This window comes from Panicum virgatum, chromosome 7K (assembly GCF_016808335.1).
Source record: "Panicum virgatum strain AP13 chromosome 7K, P.virgatum_v5, whole genome shotgun sequence".
NCBI lineage: Eukaryota > Viridiplantae > Streptophyta > Magnoliopsida > Poales > Poaceae > Panicum > Panicum virgatum.
In genome coordinates, this window is record NC_053142.1 from 51,549,535 (window position 1) to 51,561,472 (window position 11,938).

The following is an 11,938-nucleotide window of genomic DNA, read 5'->3' on the forward strand; positions in this document are numbered from 1 at the left end:
GACGGTGGTACTTATCTTCTTCCTCTGGCTTGAGATCATCCCTGGATGGCCACCTCACACGGTCATCGTGACGTGTTCTGGGCTCTAAGCGCTGGAACTCCGATGTCTCGTCCTGCTGGCGTCCCCAAGGCCTGCACTCCAAGCAATCATCTATAGTAGGCAATCGGCTCATGCCGGAATTCCAACAGTACCTGAAGAACGGGCAATGCCAGTGGTCGCGTATAGCCTGGCGTCTCCCTAGCGTCCTCCCTGTGTGGTGCTCATACTCCTCCTATTCCGATTCGTATCGGCGGCGCAACTTGTACTGATACTGGTACTTTTCCAAAAGCCGATTGGAACTGGGAGCTGATTGCGGATGTGACGCACTTGTTCTTCAGTGACATGTAGCTGCTCCGGCTCGTGTTTGTCCTGGGGCCATTTTCCAGAAGCGGCATCTTTCCTTTGTCCGTCACGGCGGCGCATGGGTCCCGCCATGTTGATCTGGAATGCCAAATTCTGGCCCTTGGGTCTGAAATCTGACAGCTCCACCACGTTAGCTTGTGGGAACGGTTGACTGTCCACCTTCATCGTGTGTTGGGCCAGAATTAATCGGCCTTGCTCGATAGCCGATTGGATTTGCCGATGCAGTTCTTTGCAATCATTCGTGGCATGGGTGAACGAGTGGTGCCACTTGCAGTACAGCCTCCCCTGCAGCTCTTGTGCCGTCGGCAGCTTGTGACTCTCTGGGAGCTTCAACTGTTTCTCCTTGAGCAGTAGGTTGAATATCTGCTCTGCCTTGGCCACGTCAAAGTCAAAGCCCTTCACAGGCCCCTTCTGTTTGACCCACTTGCACGGGACGGGGTTTGCCCCCCGGGTCCACTCTGCCACAGCCACTTTTTGTTCCTCGCCGGAATCATCAGAATCATCTGCTTGGGACATGTTTACATGGCGCTTGAATTTTTCCTGGTACAAGTCCGGATGATAATGTTCATATGCCGTGAGCTTCTGCACCATGTGTGCCAGCGAGGAAAATTCCAACTGAAAAGCCAGATCCTTGATCGGCTTAGCGAGTCCCAGAACTGCCAAATCAACCGCTTCCTTTTCTATTATGCGCGACGTGTAGCATCGGTTCTTGTCTTCTCGGAAGCGCTGCACGTACTCTGAGACACTTTCCCCTCGCTTCTGCCTGACTTGGGCGAGGTCGGCAATCCCGGCTTCAGCAGCCTCTGAATGATATTGTGTGTGGAACTGATCTTCCAGCTGCCTCCAAGTCCGGATCGAATCTGGAGGCAGTGATGTGTACCATCCAAAAGCTAAACCTGTGAGAGACTGGGAGAAGAAACGGACCCTCAGAGGATCTGATACCGAGATCATCCCAAGCTGCATCAGGTATCGGCTCACATGTTCAATGGAGCTGGCTCCTTCTGATCTGCTGAATTTGGTGAACTCCGGAAGCCGATACTTGGGTGGCAACGAGATCAAATCATAGTCACTTGGATACGGCTTGGAATAGCCGATCGCCTTTCTCTTGGGCAGGATGCCAAACTGGTCCCTCAGTATTGCACTGACCTGCTCCACACTAATAACTCCTGGGGCCGAGGGCTCAGCACTCGGCCCGGTAGCGTACTTTGCCAGCCATGCCTGCTTCTCTGCGTCTACTCCTGAAGCTGCTGTACCCACCAGCTACCCCATGCATGTTGGGTTGATATTGTCAGGTATGTACACGCACGTGTAGCCGTGCGGGATCTCTTTGGGCGGCTCGCTCAGGAACTGTCCTTCTCCAGGGTCACCGCCGATCTTGTAGACGACATAGATCGGCGAGCTTTGCTATCCTACTGCTGCAAGTGAATATGGCAATGGCGGCCTAGACTGGAGCAAGGCCTCTCCCCTGTGACTCCCCAAGATTGGTCCTGACGGGGAGTACTGGTTCTTGATTACCTCCTGGACAACGCGATGTGCCATACGCTCGAGCTCGTTCACCAGGCTCTCTGAGTGCCGATGAAGCGCGTGAGCCACCATGTAGTTCATCTCCTGGCGTAGGGCCCTGGTGCGCTCCTCTGACGCCATGGACAGATCAACATTGTCGAGAGTGCCCTCCGGTGAGAACCCCTTCCACCTGATGTCGTGGTTGCGGGTCCTCTCAAAAGAGCCGATGAGATCGTCTTCAAATTGAGCTTTGACCTCATCGTATTTTTGCTTGTGTTCTGGAGTGAGCTCTTTATATGTGACAGGCTTGGTGACCGGCGGAACCGGTGCGTTACCCTGAGCTCCTGTCTTCTCTGCGGCGGGCGTTGTTGTTGATGAATGTCCCACCAGGCGTGCCAGAATGTGTTGTCGGTCAAAACCCACCGGCGAGTAGCGACAGGCAACACGAAGAGCCGGGAGGTAGCCGGGGCGCTGGCAGGCACTGCTCCCTCGTCAACGGCCCGCAATTCCAGCACACGCCACGGCTTATGAAGACGCAGGGCGTGCCACCTGACCTATACCCGATCAGGAAGGTGCGAACGTGCTTGCAACGATTTGCCTGCATACACAAACACGTGGAAACATAAGTCCGAGCCGTGGTCGTCTCCCCAGGACGACTCTTGCATCGGCTTTAAAGAGCCGATCGAGTCCCGGTGTCAGATTGGATCTGTTTGTATCCGGATATCAATAAATAAAGCAAATAACTGTAAAGCTGCTTCAATTAAATCTAGTCAATCTAATCCACGACGGTAAAAGCTTCACTGCTAGATCGGAACATCCTACACGTGATTGGGCCTAATGAACGTAATAAGTAACTAAACCTTAACCAGAACAGAGGCCTAAGAACAAGCTAAAGCCAATTCCCGGATCAATTCCCTGTTAAGACTAAAGCAAAGCATCTAATACGTCACCGGATCATCCAACCCATTTGCAAGGCCTAACCTAGCAGATATTATGCCAATTCTTAAGCATAAGAACAAACCGTAACAGATTGTATCTACTAGATAGAAAAGAAGCAGAGTGTTGTCTCCGTGCAACTAACTCTACGCAACAAGAATTAGCATAAGATTGAAACGTAACTGCACAGAAACAACATGATATTCGTAGATGGCAGGCAATAAAAGCGCGATGGATCTACTAAAAGCCATGCTACGAACATCAGAATAACTAGCATTACTCGCCATCAAAAATGCTTCAGTACGAGTAATACCAAGGTAAAAGCAAGAACAACGCTGCCCTGATCGCAAGGAGCGATCAGGGCAGCATGGCGCTTACTTGGATGAAACCCTAAGATTAGGGGTGGCGGTGCGCCGAGAGTTGTTGTTGGTGAAACGTGATGACGTCCTTCTTTACGAATATCATAGGGTACATATTTATAGTCCGGAGACTTGGGAAACAATCTAAACTAATGTGTCCATATCGTACTCTATCTCTAACTCAATCTGAACTAATTCTAATGATACACGGCCCATAGGGCCCAAATGCTCACGCAGGAGCCGATTCGTAAGCCTTTTTCAATCTCTTCATTAAGTCCAACTCACTCTCGGCCCATTAATTAACCATGTTAATTTATGGCGATAACACGGACGGGACATACAAGTTGATCCCGGAGTCCGAAGAAGGTGATCCAGAAGGCCAGGTGAACGCTGCTGAACTGACTGAAGACCCGGATCAAAGTTCGGAAGAGCCCAAGACTGTTTTAGGTAGCAACTACCGCGAATGCATGCCCCGGACATAACCCAGTATTTCAAATTATTACAATTTATTGTTATTACTTACTTGTGCATTTACAGTTCTTAGGATTTGAATTGAAACCCTAGATGCATGATCCTAGGAACCTATGTACTGAACACTAGACCTGAGTTCGAATAATTGCTAAGTTTATAGGACCGGTAAAAGTCGAGTGATTGCCTGTCACTCGCGAGCTCTATAGGAATTGCTTGTTTACTTTCTGATATCAATATAAGGACGACGGACGAGGTCATGTTCGATATCATGACCTTGTGTGAGACCCCGTCTGTGTTGATGAACTTGCTAAGGTCGCGGTGTGTGTTAGCGGTGGTTAAGTTTTTGAACGTACTAGCCACATGCCGTAAATATGGTAAGCGGTAAACCTAGTCGCCGATCGGACCGGTGAGTGGATATACATTTCACTCTCTCTTAGAGATAGGTTTTTATTTATGTTTATGTTGCGCAACACCGCGGCTACAGGGAGGAAGATGGTGCCCTCTAGTCGGGGAGAGTGACCCTATCCACAGGTCGGAATGAAAGGTAAACGGTTGTTTGGGAACGACCCGACGGTGTTCTAAACGTGTGTGTTAGGTCTGCCTGGCCAGGTTAACAAATTTCGATTCGAATCGTCCGTTTCTCACGGTTTGGGACTGCTTGATCCCTTTGCCACACAGAGTAATAAGAGTAACATTATTATGATCAATCTTGATGTTTGCTTAAAAGTTCTACCATGGTTGAATAGGATTAGTTGCTTACATAGAATGGTTAATCAACTAGAATATGGAAAGCTAAAATGTGAAGTAAGGACTTACTCTTTATTGCTTTTCAGCAAAAGCAAAACCAGAGCCTCACAGAACCCTGCATAGTCTAGTTAGGTGGGCTATGCATACTCGTTGACGGTTAAGTCTTGCTAAGTATTAGTATACTCAGTCTTGCTGTTGAAACTTTTTTCAGGTATGAGTTTTGAGGACCAGATCGCTAGTCTGTCTTGGCCCTGCTCTTTGCCTCCTGGCTGGTCCGTAGAGTGGGATCCGTCTTCGGCCAGCAATGACCCCGGTGAATGATACCTTGTTTGGGCTAGTTTGGTATACTTTTGCGACGTGTTGTAGCCGTCGAGTTTTCTTTCCGCTGCTTAAACTCTGAACTTTAAACTTATGTCTTGTATAATGTTTTACTGAGTTTGGATTTGTAATAATGCTTTTAACTGGTTTGTAATAACTATTATGCTTGTGTTGTAAAATATGTGGTTGTAATATCTCTGGACTCGCCTTCGTGCGGGGTATGCTTGTTCGATCCGAGAACCGGTAATTGTATCGGGACGTTACCCGACAGACCAAGAATTGTTTCGTTTGAAGTGCGTTTGTGTCGGTATTGCCTTTATGGTGATGGTCAGCACATTTGAGCCGGGATAATTCAGGTGGTTCTGCCACAGGACGTGACGGAACTTATGACTTAAACTGAAAAAAACAAACGGAGCTTAAGCTGCGTGCCTACAGCTGTTTTTGTTGCAGGTTCCAGTCCCCATCCGGGCTGAAAACAACCGTCGAGTTGCGTGGCACGCTAGTCATTCCGCACTCATGTCGCCCGGAGACAAAAAGGGACTACGGATGCACGAGCATCGAATCTTCGCACAGAAAGCTTGCGATCGCGTCCCAAAAGTCTACTCCTGTCTTTGCAATGGAGATCCACAGTAATCAAAGGTAGTATTGCTCTCTAGCTCTCAAGGGAGAAATAAGGGAAGGCATGTGTTGACACATAGAGTACAACTGAGAACGCCTCTCACGACGCTATCTAATCATTTCCAATCTCATATAAATTATGATCGAGACAAACATGAAAAAAGATGTCAAAGAACTGTATAGTCGTATAGAGCAATGGAGAAAAAAAAACTTGACGTGCAACGCAAAACACCGGCCGGCTCCGGCAGCCTGTATCCTCGATCCTCATCAAGCGGTCTTGTAGTTGACCACGGAGATCTTGGCCGCGGGGCCGCCCTGGATGTACACGATGGCGAACTGCTCGCCGGCGCCGAGGCGGGCGAGCCACGGAGGGAACTCGTACGCGTCCTTCTCCTTGGCGGCGGACACGCCGTAGATGGGCCCGAACAGCCCCTTGATGTGCAGCTTCAGGTACGTGATGGGGTGGCCGCACGTGTTCTTGCCCGTGACGACGTGCCGGTAGTACTCCACGCCGTTCGTCGTCCACGAGTTGCTCACCGTGTGCACGAACTCCAGCGGAGACCCTGGGCAGCCACGCGCAGAGAGAATAATCACATGTTGTCATCAGTACTAGTAGTTCAAGTTAGCTGCAGATAGATAATCTTGCTCATTTGATTGCAGCAGCTGCAATTGTTTTTCAGTTTTTACCCTTTGATGATGGCGAGGAATCGTGAGGCGGCGAGTAAGAAGGCGCCGGGCTGTTATCTGCAATCACAATGCATCTCGTTGTTCAGTGACTAAACAAAAGATCGCTAGCTGTCGATCAGAAAGAAGATCATGCATGCATGTCTGAATTGTGAAGATGAAAGAATTGCAAATACGAGGGGACGTCTTGTTTTACCACCGGAGGCGGCGTCGGCCGGTTCGGAGGCGAGGCGGGCGAAGACGCCGCAGATGGGCGCGTTCCCGGCGATGGTGGGCTCGGCGTGCTGGTAGTTGCAGCGATCGTCGACGAAGCCGTCGTTGGCGTCGGGCCCGCCGACGATGGCGCCGTGGAGCACGTTGGGGTCGGCGCCCTTGCTGTTGTAGTACTTGTCGAAGCCGTCCATGCACCCGACGGTGGACTTGTCGTCGGAGACGGACGGGATGGACGCGCCGCGGTGGTGCACGTGCGTCGGGAAGTAGCTGCCGTAGCCGACCATGTAGCTCATGCCCCTGGGGTTGTTGCCCAGGACGTAGTCCACCTGGGACTTGGCGAACCTGACGATCTCGGCGGGCTTGACCTCGCCGTCGGGGCACTTGAGCGCGCCGCGCGACACGGCGAGGTAGTCGGCGTAGACGGTGAGGACGAAGGTAGAGGAGCTCACGTACTGCATGTTGTTCCAGTCGTCCACGTACAGGAGCCCGCCGGGGGTGAGCTTGATGTTGTGGCCGTTGTTCTTCTGGAGGCAGGCGCAGAGGAAGAACTCGGCCTTGGCCTGGAACTGCCTCAGCGTGTCGGCGTAGTCGCCGGCGCCGCGGCCCTCGAAAAGCACCTTGGAGAGGAGCACCTGGAGGCCGGCGTACTTGTTGTCCCAGGAGAACTCGAGCACGGACCAGCCCGTCCCGCCGAAGGCCTCGGCGTTCTGGGACACGTACCGCAGGTAGTCCTCGTCGCCGGTGGCCTCGTACAGCCACGCAGCCGCCCAGAGCAGCTCGTCCTGATGGTCAAATCAATCAGACCGTGATGAACTTGTTGCTAATGTCACACGACTGTAAATCGATTGCTGTTCCAACTGCATTGTTTCTTGTTATTAGCAGTATGTACCTGGTAGCCAGATTCAGAAGGATAGAACTTCTTGGCGCTCTGCAGGGAGTCATCGTATCTGCCTCTGAACGTGTCGGCGAATGTGAAGAGCTGTATGTATGTCACGCGCAGGTAGGAACACAAGGTTTCAGTGGAACATTAATTCAGAACTCGATCTGCACAGTTACACACATTTATATGTAGTACCTTCTTGGCGTGCAGCAGCAGCAGGTCCGCGTACATGGAGTCGTAGGGCCGGAAGGCCTTGGCCGCCGCGGCCAGCGCGGCCGCCGTCTCGCCGGCGACGTCGGATCCCGGGTGGTTGATGTCGATCTTGAACGCCGTCCTCGGCGTGGACATGTCCTCGGCGCGCTCCCAGCACAGGTGGTCGCTGTCCCCGTCGCCCACCTGGACCCATAGGCCGTTGGGCTCGGTGTGGGCCTTGATGAAGTAGTTGGTGCCCCAGCGGATGGCGTCGAGCGCGCGCTGGAGGTTGTTGGCGGCGACCATCTCCTTGTCGAACTCGAGCACGCCCCAAGACAGCATCGTCACCGCGTACGCCATGGGGAACCCGAACTTGACGTGGTCGCCCGAGTCGTAGTACCCGCCCACCAAATCGACCTGTCCACGCATGCATCACGCACCATGATGATCCACATGCACACTCCTTTGAAGCTAGCAGCAATGCCAATGCATGCGGGACGGCGTACCCCCTGGGAGAAGCCGTCGGTGAGGGCGGAGTCGCCGCGCCACTTGACGCGGCGGTCGGCGGGGAGCTTCCCCGACCGCTGCGCCTCGAAGAACTGCAGGCACTTGTCGAACGCGCCGGCGTAGTCGTACGACGACGCGTCCGCCGCCGCCGCCAGGAGGAGGAGCGCGGCTGCCGCCATCACCAAGGTCCCGGTGGTCATCAACCGCGCCATGGCTCGACCTCAGGCAATGCTGTTCCCGTCGCCGTCGTCGTCGTTTCTTCTGTAGTGGCCTTTGAGCTAGGCCGGCACGGCGAGTTTTATAAGGTCGATCGATACGGTTGGAGATGATGAGGAGTGGGCGGCCGCGACATGGCGGACGACGCACGTACGCGTGGTGCCTGGCACGTCGGGAAGGAGAGGAGGTCGCCGGAGTTTGAGCCATGCACGTCTGGGAAAATAAGCACAGTGGTTGGGTTTGCAACGCCGCACAGACACAGGCCGGATTTGAGATGGAGGGATGCGAATTTATTTGGGGGGTCATGGGATAATCTCATCTGTGTCAGCCACCAATTTTTGTTGTGTCGGCCGCGATAAAGATCTCCATTATTATTAGCAAGGGCCAACCAATAATTAATTTGGTCCATCTCAGAGTGTGAACTTCGAATGTCTGACCTGAATGCCTGATGCGTGCTAAGAATCGCGCGTTGTGCCATTTTTCTGAACGTGCAGTTGGAAGGTCAAACCTTATTTAAACTGCGCTTCGAGAAGACGTGGCACCACGCCATGGCACTACTAGTATTATCAATTTTTTCTTAACTCAAACAAACTTGGTTAAGTCAAATAGTACCTGTACATAAATTTGCGTACCCACGGCCTGCATTATGCAAGATATCCATAAGCCGTGTAAATTTTGTCAAGAATGATCAATTTTCGTAATCATTGGCTCATGTGCACGTATAACCTTGAATGTGTATGTGCACTTCATGTGTGGACATACCATACCTGACACGGTTCGTGTGCGACTCAAACTTGATATTTGGCTGGGAAGACCGGAAGAGTGCTAGCTCGTTTGGTAGAGAATTGTCATGCTCGCTAAAGGTGCCATGTCACTACTACAAAAAAGATTTTCCGAGGCGGTTGAAAATGATTTTTCGAGGCAGGTAACACCAACCGTCTCGGAGCCACCGTTGCGGTAAATACAATGTTTTCCGAGGCGGTTTTGCTGCCCGCCTCGACAAATCAAATAATAAAAAACTAAAAAAAGAGAAAGCCCGCCGAGCTTATCTAGGCCCGCCGAGCCCGTCACACCGCCGCCACGGATCTGCCAGCGGGGGAGCGCGCCGCCGCACCCCGCCGCCCAGATCCGTCGTCGGGGGAGCACGCCGCCGAGCACCGCCCCCGTATCCGCTGGCGGGGGCTGCCGCCGAGCCCTGCCGCCCGCGGCCCGCCCCCCGGATCCGCGGCTCGGGGGCCGCCACCGGAGCTCCTGCGCCCCGCAACCGCCGGAGGGGGCCGGGTCCGCGCCGCCGGTAAGGAGGGAGGGAGGGAGAGAGTGGAGGGGGAGGGGGCGGGGGCGGCGCCGGTTGCAGGGGAGGGAGAGGGAGAGAGAGAGATTGAGAGTTAGGGTTAGGGTTTGTGGTTGTTGTATAGTCCTTCTATGCAACTGGGCTCATATAGGCCGAGTTTGGACTTGGTCTATTAACCGAGGCGGACCACTATAAGGGAACCGCCTCTGAAAATAGAAGTATTAACCGAGGCGGTTATTTTAATGTTGACCGTCTCGGTTAATCAATTTTGCGAGGCTGTTCTCGTAACTGCCTCGGTTAATAGAAAATAACTGCCTCGGTTAATGCTGGTCATTAACCGAGGCGGTTATTTAATGTGCCTGACTCCGAGGCCTTTTAAAGCGTCTCGGTTAATCAATTTTTGTAGTACTGTGTCATGCAATGAGCGAATGATACAACTTTTTTTCGCGAACGTGCCTTAGCACGCATTTTATTAAAAAGAAAGCAGATTACAGACATAACTCGATGATGGCCAAACAGAAGTTGACCTCCACAAGCACACAAAGGACTAACAACAGAGAAAAAACCGAAGAAAGTCCAACGAAAACAAACGACCACATAACTAGCAGAACGACGACCACAGAATAGAAGAGAAAACCTCACCAACCCGCCAAGACCAACCAAGTGACCTGACACAGGAGAACCTATATGAAGAACAATATCACCGAGGCCGCCGACTGAGACCACGAAACAACCAGAGGGTGCCCAAGTATCCACCAGAAGAAGCAACTCCACGGCGGCGAAGCATCCGCCGGAGACAACCAAAAAGCAGTGCAAACGTGGTGGCAAAGCATCCGCCAGTGTAGGAGTAGCCCGGGCGGCAAAGTATCCGCCAGACCGCGCAAATCAGGGGCGCAAAAGCATCCGCCAGCACAATGACGTCAAAGCATCCGTCAAAGTAGTCGCAGCACTAGCAGACCATGGTGATGATAGTCAATGGAGCACAGAACGACCACCCAAGGCGTAAAGAAGTCCCCAAGACGATGCCCTCAAGAGGGACCATGACGCGCTGGGCGCCAACGTCGCCAGTCCGAGCACCGAGCATGGTTGTGTACGTGCCGCTTTTACAATGATACAGCCCCCAAACAGTGATATAGCTTTTACAAAGCATAGTATGATGGTGTTCTTTTCTAAGGAATCAGATATCACTTAACTAGCGTCTGGATCATGTCTATGCTGGCAACGAGCCCACAACATACTATGTGCGGATTCCAAAAGTTGGTTTTCACGCCCAACTTGTATGCCTGTATCTCCATGGACCTATCACGATAAGTAAAGTAGCAAATTAAAATTACCAAAATGATTCCCAGTTTGGGCCGTTTTCTGCATTCAAAGAGGCCACTACACGGCCCAAGCCCATAGTCGTCTCTCCTTTTGTACGGCTGGCGAATTCCAATTCTAAAAAAAAACCTGTTCCTCAAAAAAAAAAACCTGCCGCCAATTCCTAACGCGTGGGTCCAATCCGTCAGCCGGGAGCAGCTGCGAGCTGCCGCGAATTCCCCCCTTTTTCCTCGGTTTACCTTCCCCTCCAACCGTGTGTTTGGTTGAATGTGCGGAGCCAACTTGGTTGGAGCCGACCCACTTTTGGTTTGTTTGGATGAGGGGCGAAGGGAGCGGAGCCGCTGGATATTCGCTCGAGATGCGGGTTCCCTCCGCCCGTCAAATTTCGAGGGACGGAGCGAACCCGTCTGGGTTCCGTCCGTGTGTCCCGCGCCGTCAGTCTCGTCGCTACCGCACCGCCCGTCCTCGTCGTCCTCCTCACGCCTGCGGCGCCCGTCCCGACCCTCCTTTGCCGCCGCTCGCTCGCCGCTCCTCCTCCCCGCGCCCCTCCATCGGCGGTGGTGCAAGGCGGAGCTGCGGCGCGAGGCGAGCAGAGCAGAGGGGCAGCAGGCCTGCCTGCCATGCCTAGCGGCGGGATGGAGCGGCGGCGCGCGCGGGCCGCCAGCAGTGGCGGCGGCGACACGCACGCGGGGCAGCAGCAGAAGCGGCCGGCAGCGGGCACCGGACAGTCCGCGCGGCGGAGGAGAAGCAGCAAGAGGGCAGCAACCTCCTCACCGCGCCCCTCCCTCTCCCGGATCCGGAGGTCCGCCGCGCTGGCTGCTCTGCGGCGTATCCTCCCTCCAATCCCGTCCCCCTCGCCTCCCTCCCGCGAAGGCCATGGCGCGGCGGCGCACCGCTGGCTACTCCGCCCCGCCGGCCGGATCCGCGTGAGGTGGCCATGGCGGAGCTCGTGCATGCGGCGGGGGAGGCCATGGCGGGGCGGCGGAGGTCATGGCTCATGGCGCGGCGGCCCCGAGCTCGGCCGTGCGCGGATCCGGCGGCGGCGGCGAGCTCGGGCGCGGATCCGGCGGCGGCGGCGAGATCCGCCGACGGGGGAGGAGGCGCCTTCGGTGGGAGGGAAAGGGGAGCTGACCGGCTGCGGCGGCGGGATGATGCGAGTGGAGAGAGGGAGGAGATGGAGAGAGAAGACTGACATGTGGGGCCCACTAACAGGCCCACTAATGGAGTTAGTGTTGCCATCCAACCCGGATTCCCAATTTCCTCAACCAAACATGTGATGGG

The 11,938-nt window shown here is 53.8% G+C and overlaps 1 protein-coding gene across 1 annotated transcript; it reads right to left on the reverse strand.

The window, feature by feature from the left end:
- Nucleotides 1-5,439: 5,439 nt before the first annotated feature.
- Nucleotides 5,440-8,076, reverse strand: LOC120643159 (endoglucanase 13-like). Its single transcript, XM_039919677.1, has 6 exons — nt 7,830-8,076; nt 7,327-7,740; nt 7,141-7,230; nt 6,235-7,033; nt 6,042-6,098; nt 5,440-5,917 (listed from the first exon to the last, which is right to left on the reverse strand). The coding sequence occupies exons 1-6, from the start codon at nt 8,040-8,042 to the stop codon at nt 5,622-5,624; spliced, it is 1,869 nt and encodes a 622-aa protein (XP_039775611.1). The 5' UTR covers nt 8,043-8,076; the 3' UTR covers nt 5,440-5,621.
- Nucleotides 8,077-11,938: the final 3,862 nt, after the last annotated feature.